Source organism: Mangifera indica, chromosome 18 (genome assembly GCF_011075055.1).
Source record: "Mangifera indica cultivar Alphonso chromosome 18, CATAS_Mindica_2.1, whole genome shotgun sequence".
Classification (NCBI taxonomy): Eukaryota; Viridiplantae; Streptophyta; class Magnoliopsida; order Sapindales; family Anacardiaceae; genus Mangifera; species Mangifera indica.
The window spans coordinates 7,293,786-7,315,143 of NC_058154.1; the positions used below are offsets into that span (position 1 = coordinate 7,293,786).

The window sequence follows — 21,358 nt, forward strand, 5'->3', positions numbered from 1 at the left end:
AGAGTGAAGTTCAAAGTTTGAATCTTCTATGGAAACAAAGGAGATAAAAAGTGATCATTATAGTGTCTTTGATGTTTGTTAGCATATGGCTCATGTTTCTCTACTGATATGTTTTTCATTATTACGCACCTTTCTCAAACTTGATGGGATGTTGTTCACTATGATAGCTTTCTATATCACTCAATCTCGAAAGTCCTATTCCTTAGAGTAAAGTGTAACCAAATCTTAATTGGGTGCAATTAAAAGTTCTCAAATTAACTCATGCACACATAGTATAATATATTGGAAATACCTTAGATATTACTAAATTATAATAAAATAATGTCCAAATAATAATAACTCAATCCCAAGCATCAAAATCTAAATCCAAATCAAACATAATCATCAATAATGTGTGTACTCTATGAAAGTTTGTAACTATCATAGTCATAATAAAAGTCATTATATCAAATCATAAATCCTAATGAGTTCATCCGTCATTTGTCGTTCCATCATAGACCTATTGCCTTGTCATCGTCATCTCTATGTGGCTCACTTACAAATGAAAAGGAAATGAGTGAGTGAAAAACACTTAATAAATAGGAGTAATCTACCTGACAATCAATTAATCAAATCTAGCCCTTTTCTTTTCTACCTAGGTTGTATATGTATTCCAAATCTTAGGCTGTTCAGATCTTAACCAAAAGAAAAGAAATTGATACCCACTCTAGTGACCAATTTTGTAAGGCTCTTTCTCTAGTCTTGTTTGTCTTATCTCTCTGTTAATCAATAGACTTGTGATCTAAGTGTTTCAATCTTTGGACTATAATCAATAGATTATCTACATCATAATAATTCCTAAGCCAATTAAAAAACACACGGTTCTAACAACTCTCTCTTTATCTAAGAACAACAATGGACAAACTATACCTTATCTATAAGTATGCTTAGGTCACGAATACTCTCTTAAGTCAACTCATAATCTCATAAATCTACGCTTCATCAAAATCGACTTATCTTAATTTTCTCAAAATTTTTCAATCTCTATTAATACCCAATCACTCAAAATTATCTCAGTCATTAGTCTTATTCTTTTCATCTTTACCCAGGTTTATCTATCATCTCTATGTGACCATTTCATATCTCTATCTCTAGAGAACTTTTCAGCAACTCAACAAACTTTAATTCCTTTTCGAAATCTATTCAAAATTATTAGTGTACAATTGTCCATAACCAAGTTAATGGTGTGTATAGTCTTTTCCTTGTATGGTTGTATGTTTGGCTGTATACAAGCATACTTCATCAGAACACATGTAAACTCACATTCAAGGTTGTATAGGTGTACACATATAAAAATCCCATGTACGGGCATTCCTCCTTGTATGGTTGTATGTTTCTAACCCAAAGCTTTTTGTAACTTTATTCATTCATATAAAACCATACATGATCCTAGTATACAGACATAAATGACATCATAAAGTCAATTTTTGGCCATGGATTTTCTTACATGCTTGTCACACATTCATACATCAATAATTCAAGTTTTCGAGGAATAGGTGTATAGGAGTACATGTCATGGTGCATGGGCATACACCTATTCAAAATCGGGATTTCATATGCCTACGCATGACCATGACCAATAACGCACAGTCTTACATGGCCTTTTGAAAATCAATCTTATGCCATTATTGGTTATGTCTTCTTGTACATTCAACACCAAACTATCCTAATACTATATTCATACTAATCAAGATTCTTGTTTGTATCTAGATTAACTCTTCATGCAACAACACATATATATAATTAAGAATTATTAAACTATCTATATATCGTACATTAGTGATTAAATCAATTTAAGATGCATCAAGGAAATCAAGAATCGATACAAATAGGCTAACTCTCACTTACCTGTGATCCAAGCAAAAAGAGTTTACAACCAAGTCCTTCTTAATTCCTAATCGTTGTTCGCAATCATGTCTAAAATCTCGACCAACATTTCTAGACGTCTCCCTTCTTTTGAAAATCCTTTCAATTACATACATACATACATACATACACATATACATACATACATACATATATGCATACATACATATATATACATACATACATATATGCATACATACATACATATGAATATATATATATATTCATATGTACATATGTATGTATGTATGTATGTTTCCAAAAATTAGTCTTTAAGTAAGATTCTAATAAAAACCCGATATATGATTATATGTCCTAAGGATGCACATACGTTCATCTTTTTAATCTTGCCAGCATTGTAGCTCACATGGGTTGTCTGCATAGCGATTAATGTACAAGAGCATACACTCACCATGCACAATCATATGTCAAGCCCAATATAAAATTCAATTTTCATATTTAACCCTATTTGATCCAAATTTGAAAACAAATTTAGGGAAAGAAATAAGATATGCCTAGAGCATACCTAAGAGTGTTACATTTCTCCTTTTCTTATTCAGAATTTTGTCCCTGAAGTTCAACCCAAATAGCTTCAAATGGTGATCTCTCATATCTAGCTTGACCTCCCAAGTTGCCTTTTTGACTTTCTAATTTCTCCAAAAGACTTTAACCAAGGGTATCTACTTATTTGGAGCATTTTTACTGTTCAGAATCTTCATCAGTTGCTTCTCATACATAATGTCCTTAATCAATTTTATCTTGTAGGTCCTTAGAATATGGCTCGAGTCTCCCATATACTTGCGAAACAACAAAAGATGAAACACATTATAGATGCGATCCATGCTTGATGATATAGCAAGTCTATAGGCTACTTTACTGATCCTCTCCAAGATCTCAAAAGGACTGATAAATTTGGAGGTCAACTTTTCTTTTCTTTCAAATCTCATCACATGTCGATGCGGAGTCATTCTTATCTTCCATGTTAAACTCTCCTTTTGTCTGTATAATTCTTCTGACCATCTTGGGTTTACTTCATTTTCTATCTGATCAATCGAATGTCCTCTATCTTTTTATTTGAATTTATGTTAGTTTATTTTAATTAGTGTTTTATTGAAAGGACAAGGGTTATGAACATTTTTGTATTTAAATTGGATAATTGATTAGAAAGATATAAAAGTTGAATTTGATGACACTTTAAAAGATTGTCTAATTTAATTAAGAGTTAATTACATGTTCCCACCCAAGATTTGGCCTTAAAACACTCTTTGACCTCTAGTTAACATACACTTTTCTACCTGTACTCATATATAAATAATATTTTTTACCAAAAATCAAATTCTGTTAACGAAAAATAGTATTAATAAGTGAAATTATCATTTTATCTTTACTATTTTATTTTTCAAAATTATCATATAATTCTAAATTAATAAAAAATATAAATAAACCCTTAAAATATCCAAATTATATAAGAACCTGGTTATTTTCTTTTCATTTTTACCTTTTTCTTTCTCTCTTCCTATAGATATAGGTGTCTTTGTTATATAATCATATATTAGGGGGTAAATTATAATTTTTAAAAATATTAGAAACCTTTTTGAAAAAATTTAGGGGTTATTAAAAATTTAGAAAAAGTTTGGGATCTTTTACAGAATTTTAAAATATTAGATTGTTCTCAATAGTTTAAAAAATGATAATTACACCTCAAAGATTTGAATAGAATACAATAAATTATGAGTATAAATGTCATATCATAACTATTGACACATGTAGTAGTATAAAAATATATGAGGGTTTGAAAAGATTTTAAAGATTAATTTGTGAGTTTAAATATTTTTAAAGATCAAATTGTCACATTTAAAATGTTTGGATTTGATATGAAGAAAATTTTTTTTTCAAATTTAATAATTTATAAAATTATTGTTATACTCTTATATAGTTATTTTTTAAAATTAAAATTTGATTTGGGTGGAAAAAAATATTATTTTTATCAACTAGGGGGTAAAAAATGGTTTCTAAATCAAATCTTAAGTAGAAAAATGTTATTTATTCTTTAATTAATTATCCTTAAAATATTAATAAATAGTGGACACTCAATCATTAATAAAATATTATGGATTTAAAAAAAAAATAAAGATGATTTGCTATTTATAAACAAAGTTATCTTAAATCATATCTTTACTTTTTTGCAATGAATAATGCTCTCTATGAATATCTATAAAAAATAATATTATATAAATTTATTTATATATATAATTAAATAAATTTAAAGTGAAAAAATAAATATTTTTATTATTCAATAACAAATTATCACATTAATTTATATAAATAAATTTTTTTTGTAATTTTATTCTTCTATAAAAATAAAGCCACTAACGTGGTGTTTCGTTGCACAGTTTTTTTTTTTAAAAGAAATACAATAATGATTTTACTTAATAAAAACAATGCATGGATGAACTATAGTGTAAAAATTTCAATACAAACTCCACTGTTAAGGAGTTAAATTCAAACCAAATTTTGACAAATTTGGGTAAGTTCTCAAAATAGAGATTTAAAGAACATGGGCAGAGGAGTGACGACCTTGCCCACGTTTCTTGAAAATATTATCTAGAAAAGAACGTGCGCAATTACTTCTAGTTTTACTGTTTGGTCAATTTGAAAATGATTGAGTTCACACTTCCAATTTAGTCCGCAAATGAATTTGGAAACATCATCATCAGCCATGACGTGAGATGTCTATACATTAGGCCTACGCAGAGTATTGCTATTTGACAAATAACCAAGCGGAGACTTCACCTTATAAAAACCCCAACCAGACGACTTTCTTCTTCCACTTTGTAACAAGCAAACGCAGTCCTTTCTTTTCCTTCATATCCTGTTAAACACAAATCTTTTATCCGCCATGTTGCTTAATCTTGTAACTTCATTTCTCCTCATTTTCACTTCACTCGTTTTCCTTCTCATCATCAGAACCAGAAGCTCCAAAACAAAAGGTTCATCATCATCATATTCTTCCAGTAATGCAATTGATCTTCCAAAATGCTACCCAATAGTGGGCTCTTTTTTCTCATTTCAAGCCAACAGAAACAAATTACTCCAGTGGGTAACTGGAATTCTGCAGAATGTCCCTTCTGCAACATTTACCTTGCGTAGGTTAGGAGGCCAGATCTCTATCTTCACAGCCAATCCAGCCAATGTCCAGCATATCCTCAAAACCAACTTTAACAATTACCCAAAAGGCGCTGGATTTGGAACAACTCTCTCCGACTTTCTAGGTCACGGTATTTTCAATATTGACGGCGAACAATGGAAATTTCAAAGACAGATTTCAAGTCACGAGTTCAACACCAAAACCCTCTGAAAATTTGTCGAAACCGTCGTTGAGACTGAACTCTCCGATCGCCTTATTCCCATTCTTGAAAAGGCGGCTGCCGATAAACAAGTGCTAGATTTTCAAGATGTTCTTCAACGATTTGCTTTTGATAATATATGCAGGATCGCTTTTGGGTACGATCCTGAATATCTGTTGCCATCTTTTCCCAAAGCCAAGTTCGCTCAAGCTTTTGACGAGTGTGTTAAAATAAGCAGCGAAAGATTTCAAGCGCCCTTACCTATAATCTGGAAGGCTAAACGGCTTCTCAATATTGGCTCTGAAAGGCGTCTAAAACTTGCACTTTCTGAAGTGAAAGCATTTTCAAAGAACATCATAAAAGAAAAGAAACAAAACCCGGGTGAGTCCACGGATCTTTTGGCACGATTCTTGAGCTCAGGCAAATACGACGATGACTTTGTCACTGATATAGTCATCAGCTTCACACTTGCCGGCCGAGACACCACATCTGCTGCTTTGACTTGGTTCTTCTTGCTCATCTCAAAATACCCTGAAGTCGAAAAAGAAATTCTCAACGAAATCAAAGAAAAATCAGACACGCCAGTATATGAGGACATAAAAGATATGGTCTACACGCACGCATCACTCTGCGAGAGCATGAGATTCTACCCACCAGTACCTGTAGACTCCAAGGTAGCGGAGAACGACGACGTATTGCCAGACGGGACAATTGTGAAGAAAGGCATGCGAGTGGCGTATCATCCATACGCAATGGGGAGAATGGAGAAGCTGTGGGGAAAAGATTGGAGCAAGTTCAAGCCAGACAGGTGGTTGAAGAGGGAAGAAGATGGCAGTTGGAGCTTTGTTGGAAGGGATTCGTACACATATCCTGTGTTTCAAGCAGGGCCGAGGATATGTTTAGGGAAGGAGATGGCGTTTTTGCAGATGAAGAGAGTAGTAAGTGGGGTGTTGAAGAGGTTCAAGGTGGTGCCAGTGACACAGGAAAGTGTTGAGCCAGAGTTTGTGGCGCATTTGACTGCCAAGATGAAAGGTGGGTTCCCGGTCAGGATTGAGGAGAGGAATGACTCCAAATGAAACTTAGTGGTTGTAAGGATCATGTTAGGATATAATATTCCAGTCGAATGGCGTATGTGTGTGTGTCGAATAAGGCATATTGTGTTGATTATTGAAATTTAATTGTCTTAATCCCCTATATAATTAATATATTATTGTCTGATATATTTTTTAAATAATCATAAAATAATATATTTTTAATTATCATATCACCTTCTTACATGATCGAAGAATCTGAACTAAGTTTGATTTGTTTAAACCCAAACCGAATATAAATTCTAGATTTATGAAGCAAATTAAATATAAAATGAATTGAGTTTTCAAAAACAAGTTTCATTTTATTTAGATTTGATTTAATTTAAATTCAATCTTAAATTGAACATAATTTTAATATACTACTAAATTGAAATATGATATAATCATATGAGTAATATATATCTTACATATAACCAACTTAAAAGAAAAAAAAAAACTAATTAATTATAAATCTTCTTTTTAACATGTGTCCTTGTATAATAAGGCTATTGTTGTGAAATGACTTTCTACACGTAAAGATTATCAACACATAAAAAAAAAAGAAGACGTAAATATGGATTGGAAAATAGTTGATATATTAAATGATCTTAAAAAATATACATGAGAAAGCATTAAATGAAAGGGTATGTAATTCCACGTTCTCTTATCTTTCTTTTGGGTTTTTTTTTAATAATTTATAGCACGGTATTAATACGATTAGCTTGAACATATTTTAATATTAGTTATCTTTTAATTATATTATTATTTTATTTATATATTGTAAATACGTATATCTCAATTATAATATTATCATACTTATAAAATACAAACTATAGATATTTTAATTTTTTTTATTCTTTTATTTAATTTTTATTAATAATTGTATCCTATTTGTAATTCAAAGTTTTCAAAATTATGAATCTGAATTTGAAGTCTTGAATATCATAAATCTAGATCTAAAGTCTTGAATATTATTTATAATCTGAAGTTTACAAAATCATGAATTTGGACTTGTAGTCATAACTATTACTTGTAACCTGAAGTTTACAAAAACATAAATTTAGGACATAAATCCTGAATATTATTTGAATATTTATTTTTACGATAATAATTGTATCCAATTTGTAATTTAAAGTTTATAAAATCGTGAGATATATATATATATATATATATATATATATATATATATATATATATATATATATATATATAGAGGCTAGAAGTCCAAAGTTTCATCAAAGTATTTATTTTATAATAACTATATCACATTTGCAATTTAAAGTTTGTATAAATTGTAAAAAATATGAATTTAAACTCCAAAATATAATCAGAATACATATTATAATATTCTAAATACTAATTACAAAACCAAAAGTTTTGTAATTATGGGATAATACATGAATCTGAAGTTTCCAAAAAATTAATCCCAATATTTTCCCTACAAAATCAGTTTTTTTTTTTAAATATGAGATAATATTTAAACTTGGAGTTTAAAAAATTAACTAATATATATTGTCTACAAAACCAGAAGTTTTGTAAATATAACCAAGGATTTAAAAACCGGACCGGACCGGCCGATCGAACCGGTTGATCCGTGAACCGGTACTGTAGTCGAGTACTATTAAAGGCAGAACCGGTATAAGGTTGAAATCGGATTGGACCGCGGTTGAACCTCCGATTCGAACCTAAACCGCCGTCCAAACCGGTCTAGGCGGTTCCACAAAACCCAACTGCAAAACCTCAAATTATCGTGAGAGAGGAACAACAACGTGGTGGACGACGAGTATCAAAGATCGAAGGATGATGGTCAGGCGACTGTGGTGGTGGTCGGAGAGGCAACGACGACTGCACAGATGGAGCTGGATGTGGCATCCAGAAACCGACAATCGTCGCAGGAACACAGACTTGCTCTTCCAGCAGCCACGACCGGAAGCAAACACAAAAATCATATATTGAAAGAGAATGCAGTTGTGCTTTTAGATTTTATATTTGAATTGGGATAGAAGTTGTATTGGTTTTCGCTTATGATTGCTGGAGATTGGTTGAATTTTGTGGGTGTTTGATTTCGGCATTTTCAGTTGTGGGAGGTTTGTGGTTGTGTGTTTGTTGAATATCATGTGAAGATTTGCCCACCTTGTGTTTGATTTTTTGCCTGACTAAGGTGCGTTTTGTTTGGTTGGTGAATCATGCAGAGATACTTGCTTTATCATAACTTACAATTATCTATTTTACATGAATGGATAAAAATAATATTAAATTATATAATAATATATATAAATATGTATAAAATTATATATACAAAATAAGAACATATAATATTATTCATATTGGATATAATTGTTTTCTATGGTAAGATATATGTTGTAACAATTAATAATGTATGTGTTTATAGAATTGGATTTGTTTAATGCATATATTTTGTTTTGATGTAAAGTTAATTGTTATTACTTATTACATTTATGTTTAATAATGCATATATTTTGTTAATTGTGAAAATTGAAAAGTATGCATAGTGTAAAATTTAATGTGTCAAATATATGTAATTACTAATTAGACATAATTTTTTTATGTTTTTACATAAAATTGTAATTTTGGTCCAAACGGTCCAACCGGTCCGACCAAAACCGGTACTTAAAACGGTTTTTATTCCGGTCCGGTTATGAAAACCTTAAATATAACAATATTTGAATCTAAATTTTATAAAATTGGATGGATAATATTAAATGAGTTTTTTACACAACTCTTCATCAATGTCCCGAAAGGATAAATACAAGACTATTTTTTTTTTTGTGTCAATTCTGCTTGAATGGGTTCTTCCCATTTAGATCAATCATGTCTTTGTCTGTACTTAATCACAGTACGTGGTTCCAAATTATCATTATTCATAATTTCAGTAGTTACTGCAAATGAGAATACATCATCAATGTTAACTATTTTACGGTTGCACATTTCTTGTGTATAAACATAATTTAAAAATATTTTAGTATTATCATTTTTCTATTCTTCAATATTTTGTACTATTTCAGGGGTTTATGCCACTTCAGGGGTTTATACCACTTCAAGGGCTTGAGTTTCTTTAGGGATCATACCCTCTTTTGAAGGAACATTAGAGAATATGAATTTTTCATTCATTTTAGGATAATCATAATTGATATCTATTTGATTGTTTACCTTTCTTTTTCGAGGAATAGTGCCCTTCAATCTAATAAATCTACCACGCTTATGGTGTGCAATAGATTGATCAATCAAGACTCGACTAGACTATTCAACAGTCACATTAATTCTTACTGGTGTATTAGTAGTTGGTACATGTGATCTTATCACTTTTGTCGTATCTACAAATACATTAGACATGTGATTGACAATAATTTATAAACACACTATCTTCTGCACTTCAATTTCATTTTAGGATGTGCGAGAATATAGATGAGACACGGTAGGTATATATCAAGTAAGTTTATGCCAACTTTAAGAGACATTTTCTTTTCCCTTAAACGTGGGAATGTTGTCTCATCAAAGTGACAATTTATAAATTGTGTAGTAAAAATATCACCTATTAATAGACCTAGCCACGGTTCATGAACCGTCGGTTTCGGTTCGGAACCGCCGGTTCACGGTTCGAAAATATAAGGACCCTGAACCGAAATCGTAACAGGACGGTTCGTCCACGGTTCGGAACCGCCGGTTCCGGTTCATGGCCCCGATTCGGAACCGATATTGAACAGTCAATTCTAATATATGATCTTGATTTAATTTTTAAATTATTAATTACAATAATTAAAAATTAAAATAAAGGCTTGGACTTAATTACAATAAATAAAATTAATTATATAAATAAATTATATGATTAATTATAAAAGATAATAAATAAATAATTAATAAAATTAATTATAGAAATAAATTCTATAATTAATTATGAATTGTATAAAAAAATTTAAAATTGAAATTGAAATTAATAAAAAATTAAGAAAGAATTTAATTAAATTTAAGAAAATTTGATTGAATTGAAAGATTGAGAGAGTATTAAGAGTTTAAAGAATGAGAATGAGAGTTTGAAGGATTGAGTGAGAGAGTAGAAAGATTGAAATTTGAGAGAATGGAATTTGGAGGAGTATATATAGGAAAAAACTTTTTTGAAAAAATTAAAAATAAGGGGGTGAATTGAGATTCAGAGAAATTGCAGGGGACCAAGTCCCCTGCATTTTCTCTGAAAATTGCAGGGGATTTGTCCCTCCCCTGCAATTTTTCCTTCAAAAGGCAACGGTTCCCTGCGCAGGGAACCGTTGCCTTTTTAAATAAAATTCAAAAAAAAATCAAAAAAATTTCAAAAAAATTTCAAATTTTATTTGGTTCAGCACAGTAAACCGCCGGTTCATAAACCGGTGTGAACCGACGATTCCACGGTTCCAATTTATGTGAACCGGAACCGAACCGCAGAGCTACGGTTTCGGTTCTGGTTCAGTCCGGTTCTGGGTCTGCCGGTTCCGGTTCCGGGTTTATCCGGGCCGGTTTCGGTTCGGTTCACGGGTCAAACCGGCCCGTGGCCAGGTCTACCTATTAATGATTCTAGATATCTAATGATAGATGGTAAATTGTATCTAACATAAATTCTCAAACAAAGTTGTGTGTTTAGGAGACACAATAGAGATAACACAACCAAATATCCTCAAATGAGATATATTAAGCTAGTGACCAAGAACCAATTATCTGGGAAAGTACTGATGATAAAAGAAAGGTCGCAAACGAATTAATGCTAAAAAATATAATATAGCATGTTCCCACATAAAAGTTGGTAATTGAGTTCTTAATAACAAAATACGTGCAATTACTTGAAGTCATTTGATAAGAGATTCAACTAATTCATTTTAAGTGTAGACATGCAAGACTGGATGATGTATCTCTGACCATTTCAACATTTTCAGCTCCCAAGTTCTTAGCCATGCACTATTTGGCCCAAACTAATGAAGGGAATGAGGGAAAAGCTCCATGCAAGCCCAAAGAACCTTTGCCATCTCCAGTTTGACCCAACTTTACTTTTGGGTGCACTCTCATTACTTGCAACTAAGGCCTTAATGAAATGGAAGCTTAAATGAGTCCAAGAAGCCAACTACAAGCCCACTTTGAAACCCAAGTAGATGAGGTAGCCATCCATCACTTAAATTGGAGCCCAAGATGCCATAAAACCCATTTAGTTGAATTGCAACTAAAAAGGAAACAAGTAACTTTAGTTGGTCGACATAGTTCCACTTTTTAGGGAAAAATTGTTCCCTTTTTGTCATTTTCTTCATTAATATGGTATGACATTAGTTTATTTGATTGACTAAGCTTAAATGAAGGTCATAGCTTACTTGTCTAATTAATGGCCTATGAATGCTCATTTTGTCGCCACTTCCTCTTGTATATAAGTATGGCTTTTTCACTTGTAAACTTTAGACTCCTTTGGTAGTGAAAATTTCAAGCAAAACTTTGTAGCTTTTCTTTGTTTGTTGCTTTATCCAATTCATCTTGGAGGAAGAATTGATGGTGGAAGGTCCCAAGGTTGGTGGAACTTTCCTTTATGCCTTGGTTAATTTTCTTGTTACCCTTGAAATCTAAAGTGTGAAGATGTAAATGTGTGTTGTATGCCTCGGATACTGTTCACAGTGTATGATTTTGCAATTTCCAATTTTTGTCAGCAAACTTTGAAGCTAGTTTTGAATACTTTGTTGATTGAGTTGTGATTGATATTATATACCATTAGAAAGCTCTTTGAATGTCTTTTCCAATGATATATAATTTACATGATTTGTAGGTCATTTGATTGGTTAAAATTGAAAGACAAATTGTTACTATGCCAAATAAATAGTAATTTCTAGAATTGAGTTTGTGTGTTGTTACATTGTCTTGATGGAAATGCACCATTTGGTATCAGAGTATAAGGTGTTTGTGTGATTTGTTGACTGATTTCTACCTCATGGAGCTACTGTTCACTATCAAAATTTACTGTTCACTATAGAGTTACTGTTCACAGAACCTTAATTTGCCTAAAACACAAACCTTCCTTAACCTAAACACTTACCAATACTTCCCCCAACCCTTAAACACTTATAACCATTAGCCTTTACCTACTAACCATTGCCAAAAATGTCTTATAAAAAACTTCATCCTCATCTTCCTCACCTCCTCATCATTGGGAATTTACCCACATAACACTAAAACAAGAGGTCAAAGGAGAACTTAAGGCCATTAAGGACCAAATGAATCAAATGATGCAAATGATGAGAGACTTGACTCTCACTCAAACTCGGACACCCTTATCAGAACCCCAAACTTCAATAGAAAGTCAAATACCCCCTCCTCTACCTCACCCAACCCAACTACATCACCCAAGAAGACATATTAGACCTTCCCCTCCTCCTCCTAAACATTATAGAAAGGAATTGATAATTCATGATGACTCAAGTGAGGAAGAACAAGAAAGACCACCTAGGAGAGAAAAGGATGATGATAGGGGTTTAAAGATTGAAATTCCAGAATTCGAAGGGAGAATGAGTTCGTATGATTTTGTTAATTGGTTACATACTATTGAGAGAGTTTTTGAATATAAGGGTTATTCGGATGAGAATAAATGCAAGTTTGCCATCTTGAAATTCAAGGATTATGCATCCTTGTGGTGGGAAAATCTCAAGAAGCAAAGGGAAATGGACGGTAAAGAAAGCCTGAGATCTTGGGAGAAACTAAAGAAGCTTATGAAGAGAAGATTCCTCTCAGACAACCATAAACAAGATCTTTACCTCAAGCTACACACCCTTAAGCAAGGAAGTGATGAAGTAGAGCACTACATAAGGGAGTTTGAGAAGGTATTATTGAGGAATGAGCTGCCAAAAGTGAAAGAGCAAACCATTGCAAGATTCATTGGTGGCTTAAACCAAGACATTGTTCATAAGGTGGAGTTGCAACCATATTGCACTTTTGAAGATATTTGTAAGTTGGTTATTAAGGTGGAGAAGCAAAAGAAGGCCATGAAGTCTATGGGTGCCAAGCCATTTACCAAAGGGACTTTATTCTCTAAAAGTCCTCCTTTTAATAAGGGAACCACCTTTCAAAAGGGTTCCCCATCCAACTATAAGGCTACCGAAACCACTTCCAAGGAGAAAGGGAAAGAAAATGTGGTAGAACCTAGCAAAAACAAACCAAAGATGGGAAAACTTGATCTCTCCAATAAAAAATGTTTCAAATGCCAAAGCTATGGACACTTCTAAGCCGAATGCCTAAATAGAAGAGCTTTGTCATTGATAGAGATTCAAGCTATTGAAGAATCTCTTCAAGAAGTGAAGAAAATGAAGATTATGGCCATGAAGATGGAGCTGTCGAAGAAGAAAAAAAGGAAGTCATGCAAAGGGCTGATGAAGGAGAGATGTTAGTGATTAGAAGAGCATTGCATTCCAAGTCATTTCCACATAAGGAATAAAGGCTCCAAATTTTTCTATCAAGATGCACCATTAGAGGCAAGGTGTGTTCTTTGATTATAGATAGTGGAAGTTATGCAAATGTGACTTTATTTACATTAGTGGAGAAACTTGGATTGTCTAGCATACCTCATCCTCAACCATATAAGCTTCAATGGTTGAGCAATGGGACTAGCCTTTAAGTAGCCAAATAAGTACTTGTTTCCTTCTCTATTGGCAAACATTACCAAGATGCAATTGTGTGTGATGTAGTTCCCATGGATGTATGCCATTTGTTGCTAGGGAGATCTTGACAATTTGATAGAGAAGTGACTCATAATGGTAAAAAGCACACTTATTCCTTTAAATTCAAAGAGAATACCATTACTTTGCTACCTCTTAGTCCCCAAGAAGCTAATAAGGCAATTAAAGGGAAAAAAGCTAGAAGGGAGAGTATGTATATAAATAGGCAGCAAGTAGAAAAGACTCTCTTGAGTTTGCAACTTGTCTTTGCATTACTTATATTTGAAAGGGAGATCAAACACGAGAAGAAAGAAACCTATCCTTTAGTTCAACCTCTCTTGGCCAAATTCGAAGATGTGTTCTCATTAGAGCTTCTATCCGGCCTCTCTCCTATATGAGGCATTGAACATCAAATTGACTTAGTTTCAGATGCACCATTGCCCAATAAGCCAGCTTATAGATGCAATCCTATAGAGACTAAAGAGTTGAAAAGGCAAGTGGAAAAATTGATTGAAAAAGGCTTTGTAAGGCCCAGTATAAGTCCATGTTCCGTTCCAGCCCTACTTGTTCCTAAGAAAGATGGCTCATATAGGATGTGTGTGGATAGTAGAGTCATTAACAATATAACCATCAAGTATAGGTATCCTATCCCTAGACTTGATGAGTTATATGGTGCTTCTGTCTTCTCCAAAATTGATTTAAAGAGTGACTACTCATTTTAAAGCTTAAACAAAAATATCACAACAGTATTACATTTTTCTAAAATACCTTCATTAATGTAACTCATACAGAAAGAGAGAATATCATATCTCTTTTTTTCCTTAACTTTCTAGTTAGGAAGAAATTTCTGCAGTACGAAAAAAAAATTCTTCAGTAAAGAAGACATGTGATTAAACAATAAAACTTGTATGTTATGTGTTTTCTTTATGAAAAATTAAAAATCAAATAATGTATGATAAATTCATGTTTATGAGTTCATGTGAAATTTAATTTTGTTGTAATTTCATGTTGTTAGATTATTTAATATTGTTATTTCATGTTATTTTTATTGTTTAAAGTTGTTATAATATTGTTTAATATTATATTAATAATTATAAAATAAAAAAATTTAAATCTGAAAAATTTTCAGATGAAGAATAGGTTTACATCGCCAACCCCTTAGTGACTCCAACTCCCACTGGTTTTATGTTTTTTGAAGGCCAAATGACTATTTCCCACCCAAGGTATGTTGAAATGTCAAGTTTACACCCTTTATCTTTCATAATACCAAACACCCACCCATGAGCAGTTAAAATTAATGAAATCCTAACCGCTTGAAATTTTATCTCTTTTTGCCCCCCTAAACTTTAAAAACTAAAAGTTTTTCCCAACCTAAGTTTTAAAAAATAACAGTTTTACCCTAGGGTTTCGTTTTGAAATCTCCGACGACATCTCATGTGTCATTGTCGACGACCTCTCTCTCTCGAAGCATCCTCTCCTTCCGGCGATCTCTTTCCTCCCATTTGGAGGCCTGATCGACGTTGGAGAGGCCTTGGGAGAGAAGAACTTCGTCGGGGAAGATGAAGTTCTTCGTCTTCCCGAAGACGAAGAACTTTATCTTCCCCGATGAAGTTCTTCGTCTCCTAAGGTGTCTCCGACGTCGATCGAACCTTCAAATAAGAGGAAAGAAATCGTCGAAAGGAGAGGATGCTTCCGGAGGGAGAGACCATTGGCAATGGTGCTGGAGATGTCACCAGATATTTCAAAATGAAACCTTAGGGTGAAACTACTATTTTTTAAAACTTAGGCTAGAAGAAAATTTTAGTTTTTAAAGTTTAGGGGGACAAAAATTGATTATATTTTAGTTTATTTTTAATATTATAGAGAAAATGACGATTTTACTCTTACTACCGTTAATTTTAACTACTCATAGGTGGGTGTTTGGTATTATAAAAGATAAATGGTGAAAACTTGACATTTCAGCATACTTGGGTGGGAAATAGTCCTTTGGCCATTTTTGAATTCAATTCTCTTTCATGCAGGGGTCATATAAGTTAAAATATTGCAAATGAATTTAAAGATTTTAGTTCTCCTTCATGCAATGGGCCCCACTAAATTAAAAAATTCTTGGATTCTTCCTTACTTGCACCCCTAAGCCCACTGCAAAAATTTAGAAGTAAAAAAAAGTGATTTTCAAATATTTTAACTTATATAACCCATTGCATGAAAGAGAATTCAGAAAACATAAACCAGCAGGTGTTGGCAACATAAACCGTTTTTCTTTGAAAATTTTTTAGATTTAAAATTTTATATTTTATAACTATTAATGTAATATTATAATAATTTTAAATAATAAAAATAATATTAAATAATAATATTAAATAATTTAATAATATAAAATCATAATAAAATTAAATTTCATATGAATTTATGAACATAAATCTACTTTATATTATTTGATTTTTAATTATTTATAAAGAAAACACATAACATACTGATTTAAATATAAATAATTTTACTGTAAAATCTTTATAACAAATATTAATTCTCTCAATAAATTTAGTATTTTTTGTCTCTTTCTCACTAAAAGATTGAGAAAAAAGAGAGCGATAATATTTTTTTTTATATAAATTACATCAATAAAGATATTTTAAAAAATTAAAATATTATTATAAGATTTTTATTTAAGTCTTGAGAAGAATAATATATTTATAAAAAAAAAAAAAAGGGGAAAATTTCAATCTTCCTGAATTCTTTGACGGAGCGGAGAGACAAATTCCATTACCTAAAACCAATAATATCATTCCACCTCCCAAAACCAATAATATCATTCCACCTCTCAATTTTCACTGCCCAGTCCTCCTTTTCATTAAAAGCATTCCCACCAAAATTCACCATATTTACAACAATAATAAGTATTAAAGATTTTTTCTGGCGAATATTCTATTTAGTGAAAGTAACGGCCGTTAACTCCGTGAATTGCTCACCAAGTCTCAGTCAAAGTCGTACCTAGAAAAAAATAATAATAATTACAAAGACAGATTGACAATAAATAATAATAAATTTCAACACGTTAACGTTTTATTAGAGTTTTTGAATTCACCACGAAGTTTCTCGAGTAGGTGAGAAAGTCTAATAAAATTTCATGGGTAAGCAATGATCCCTTCTTATTTTATTCTCCTTTAATAGTCATTCAATCCAATTTTCATTTCGGCTCCTCAAAGGTATGAATCATTAGGTTTTAATTTTTGTGTAAGTTCAATTGAAGAAATTATACAGCTCTGTATCTGATTGATTTAATTATTTTTGGTTTAAATTTTGAAAGAATTTGAGGATTCCTGATATTAAGCTGTGATAGAGAGAGTGAAACTGTTGGCTTGGTCAAATAGATTGTTGTTTTCTGTTATCATTTTTTTTTGGAAACAGAGACAGATAAATTTAGTTAATTGTAATTCATTTTCTTAGTACTTCATCTTCTGACTAGAAAAAGTAAGTTTATATTCATTATTTGGATCGCAATTTTACAAGATAAAATATAATCTCAGCTGTTTAAAATGCATTAATCCACTGGTTCAAAGACCTTGTCATTTTTGTTTTCAACTTGGTGCAATTGGTTTTTTTTTTTTCCCTGTAATTGAGTTTGTTATGTCTTTCATTCTCTGATTGGTGAAATTTTGTTTTTATTGTAGGGTATTTGCAGTGAAGCTACATAAACCCTAAGCCCTTTGAGGATAATTTTGGGAATTAAAGATGGACGACAAAGTAACAACAGCCTAGGGTAGGATTAGGGTTTATAACCCTATTACTCAAGGATTCATCTTTTGGGTGCAGATTTGGAATTTTAATTGTTTGTTAATTTGGAGGTTTTAGGTTTTCCTGGTAGAAGTTTGTAAATTTTAGTAATTCTTAATGGCTTTGTAGGGTTTAGAAGTTGTAGATAGAAGGAGTAATTTGATATACGGTATGCAGGGTTTTAGATCTACAAGATAAAAATGTCAATTGCTTGTGTAGCACTTAGTCCGGTTCTTGAAGAATCCTTGAGCTTTTCGGGGAATGTTACCCATCGACATGGTCTGCCTGTGGATGACCTGATCTTGATTTTTCTGAGTGTTGGGGGATCTGTGATTCCCATGAGTGTTATGGAGTCAGATTCAATTGCTTCTGTGAAGTTGAGGATTCAGAGTTTCAAGGGGCCTTTTGTGAAGAAGCAGAAACTGGTGTACAGAGGGAGGGAACTGGCTAGGACCAATTCTTTTGTTAAGGACTATGGGCTTGCCGATGGAAATGTTTTGCATTTGGTGCTTAAACTTTCAGATCTGCAAGCCATCACTGTGACGACTGTATGTGGTAAGGTGTTTGAATTTCATGTTGATAGGAGTAGAAATGTAGGTTATGTGAAGCAGCAAATTGCTAAAAAGGGAAAAGGGCTTGTTGATCTCAAGGATCAAGAACTGATATGTAATGGTGAGGAGCTTGAAGATAAGAGACTCATAACTGATTTATGTAAAAATAATGATTCTATTGTTCACTTGCTGATTAGGAAGTCTGCTAAAGTAAGGGCTAAACCTGTTGAGAAACATTTTGAAGTGTCTATTGATGCTAATAATTTGAATGAGAAGGTAGCTGATGTTGCTGGAGAAAACCAGTTGGAAACCATACTCACGGGATGTAAGGTCACAGATAGGAAATTATTACAAAGAGATTTCCTTTTGGAACCTTTTGTTGTTGATTCCAATATTGATTTACCATTAGAAATTAAAAAGCTAATTGAATATACTTTTGATGGGTTAGACAAAGGTTATGAACCTGTTCGCACCTCTGAGGGATCAGGAGGAGCTTATTATATGCAAGATTCATCAGGTCAGAAGTATATTTCTGTTTTTAAACCAATTGATGAAGAGCCAATGGCTGTGAATAATCCTCGAGGCTTACCTTTGTCAGAAGATGGTGAAGGATTGAAGAAAGGCACGAGAGTTGGAGAAGGAGCATTAAGGGAAGTTGCAGCATACATTTTGGATTATCCAAAGGGTGCATTGCAACCTTATAATGATAAGGGGAGAGGCTTCGCTGGGGTTCCTCCCACAGTTATGGTTAAGTGCTTGCACAAAGGATTCAATCATCCAGAGGGTTATGAAAATGCTGCCAAGAATGTGAAGATTGGATCACTGCAAATGTTCATGAAGAATATAGGAAGTTGTGAGGATATGGGACCTACTGCTTTTCCAGTGGATGAGATACATAAGATCACTGTGCTGGACATCAGGTTGGCAAATGCAGATAGGCATGCTGGGAATATATTGGTTAGCAAAGATGAAGAAGATCAGATCAGGCTTATTCCAATTGATCATGGCTATTGCTTGCCTGAGAATGTATGTCTTTACTTTTCTTCTATCTATTTCTAATATATGTCTTCTAATATGTTATTCAGTTTAAAGTTTCCTATTTTTTGACCTAATACATCCTTCTTGAAATTAGGCTTCATGATCTAATTGCTGGCTTTGATGATTATTTTCATTGTCTTTTTTATGGATTGCTATGGAACAAAATTGTATTATCGAATAGTTTAGACACCTTGATATATTGTTTGAGAACTTGTCTGTTATTTCTGAGAGACATATTTCATTTGATGCATAGATGCTTGATAATTAAAAATGTGGTACGCATCTATTACCCAATCTGTTTTCTCATTTAGAGATTGTTCAGTTCTCAACTGCCAGGTCTGATAGTTTAAAATTCCTTACCTCATTAATAGGTTTTTAATCCGACTTTTGACTGCTGACCAATTTAATTTATTAGATTGTTATATGTACAGAATCTTCTTCTCTTAGACTAGAATTTTCTGACTCTCATTACTTCTTTTTACCCTACAGTTTGAAGATTGTACGTTTGACTGGCTCTACTGGCCACAAGCTCAACAACCTTATTCCCCTGACATCATTGACTACATTAACTCACTAGACGCTGAACGGGATATTGAACTTCTGAAGTTTCACGGCTGGGACATGCCACCAGAGTGTGCTCGGATCTTTCGTATCTCCACCATGCTTTTGAAGAAAGGTGCAAAGAGAGGACTTTCACCTTTTGCCATTGGAAGCATCATGTGCAGGAAAACGCTGAAGGATGAGTCTGTGATTGAGCAGATTGTTCAGGAAGCACAGGAAGCTGTGCTTCCAGGAACAAGCGAGAATGCATTTCTTGAAGCTGTTGAAGTCATTATGGATTGTCATCTTGATGAGCTGACCCGGTAAGGCAATGGTATGACTGCCTAGGTATATAGTGTTTCACTGTCCATTCGTCCTTTTATTGTCGTCTGCAGTGTTTGGGTAATTGTTGGTTGTTGGTTGAACTTGTTTTCTTGGCTTGCCTCATCTTTAAATACGATAGAACCTTGTGCAGCTATCACTCCTTACTAGGGATGGCAATTTGGACCCGACTTTAGGGGCCCCGACCCTCCTGATTTCATCCCCGTAATCGGGGACGGGTCGGGGACGGGGATACATGTGTCCCCGCTCCCATGAAACTATTAAGTTTTAGAAAATTTTAAATTATGATTTATTAAAATTATAACTTTAATTTTACTAATTTTGAATTATCAATTATTAGTTTTTACTAATTTATAAACTATTAATATAATATATTAAAAAAACCTAGAATTTCATTATCAAATGTAAATGCACCAAATTAATTTTATTTCAACTTCAAAACTTAGTTAGTCAATCCACTAGGTTTTACACACAAAAAATAATAAATTATAAACTTAATAAAATCAATTGAAGTGAATGAAAAGTGTTAAATTTAATGTTATTATAAATTACCCTAAATCACATACATGAAGAGCTACTAATGAAGAGATTGATTATTGCATATTGTTAGATTTTATAAAAACTTTATATTTGAACTAAAATAACAAAGAATATTTTATAGCTCTTGTAGCAACGGGGCGGGGATATTTTTCCCCGCTGATTTTCCTTCGCTGACGGGGATTGATATCCCCTATTGATACATTGCCATCCCTACTCCTTACCTCTTATCTAAAAGAAACTTTTACCGGGAATTCAAAGTGCCTATTTTAAAGTACTGACCTGAAAATATTGTACTGTGAATATTCTGTAGCTTTCTTTATTTAATTATTATTTTTTTTTTTAAGTTTTCCCAGTTGCAGTTTAAGTGCGTCTACGCTTAAAAAAAAAAAAAAGCTTTGACATGATGAAAGAAACTCTTAAATTTAATTTAAAGTAATATATTCAACTAGAAAGGACGTTATCCCACTGATAATGAAATACCCGTTATTGTCTTGAGCTACCTACGGTATGCCAACTTTTGGGAATTTCAACCGCCCCAATTACCTTAGTTGTTATTAATCCCAAAAATGTGAAAAAGAAAATAA

The 21,358-nt window shown here is 32.5% G+C and overlaps 1 protein-coding gene, 1 long non-coding RNA gene and 1 pseudogene across 3 annotated transcripts; 2 read left to right on the top strand and 1 right to left on the bottom strand.

Annotated features, from left to right (window-relative positions):
• Positions 1-4,752: 4,752 nt before the first annotated feature.
• Positions 4,753-6,483, top strand: LOC123202377 (annotated as a pseudogene).
• A 10,542-nt stretch (positions 6,484-17,025) lies between these two features.
• On the top strand, positions 17,026-20,366 carry LOC123202199 (phosphatidylinositol 4-kinase gamma 3-like). Of its 2 annotated transcripts, none has more exons than XM_044618036.1 (3): positions 17,026-17,120; positions 17,661-19,340; positions 19,842-20,366. In XM_044618036.1, the coding sequence occupies exons 2-3, from the start codon at positions 17,964-17,966 to the stop codon at positions 20,217-20,219; spliced, it is 1,755 nt and encodes a 584-aa protein (XP_044473971.1). In that variant the 5' UTR covers positions 17,026-17,120; positions 17,661-17,963; the 3' UTR covers positions 20,220-20,366. The 2 variants fall into 2 exon arrangements, with proteins under 2 accessions (XP_044473971.1, XP_044473970.1); XM_044618035.1 differs by having other exon boundaries at positions 17,046-17,195.
• On the bottom strand, positions 20,327-21,250 carry LOC123202200. Its single transcript, XR_006498940.1, has 2 exons — positions 20,996-21,250; positions 20,327-20,380 (listed from the first exon to the last, which is right to left on the bottom strand). It is a non-coding gene; the product is annotated as an uncharacterized LOC123202200 (long non-coding RNA).
• Positions 21,251-21,358: the final 108 nt, after the last annotated feature.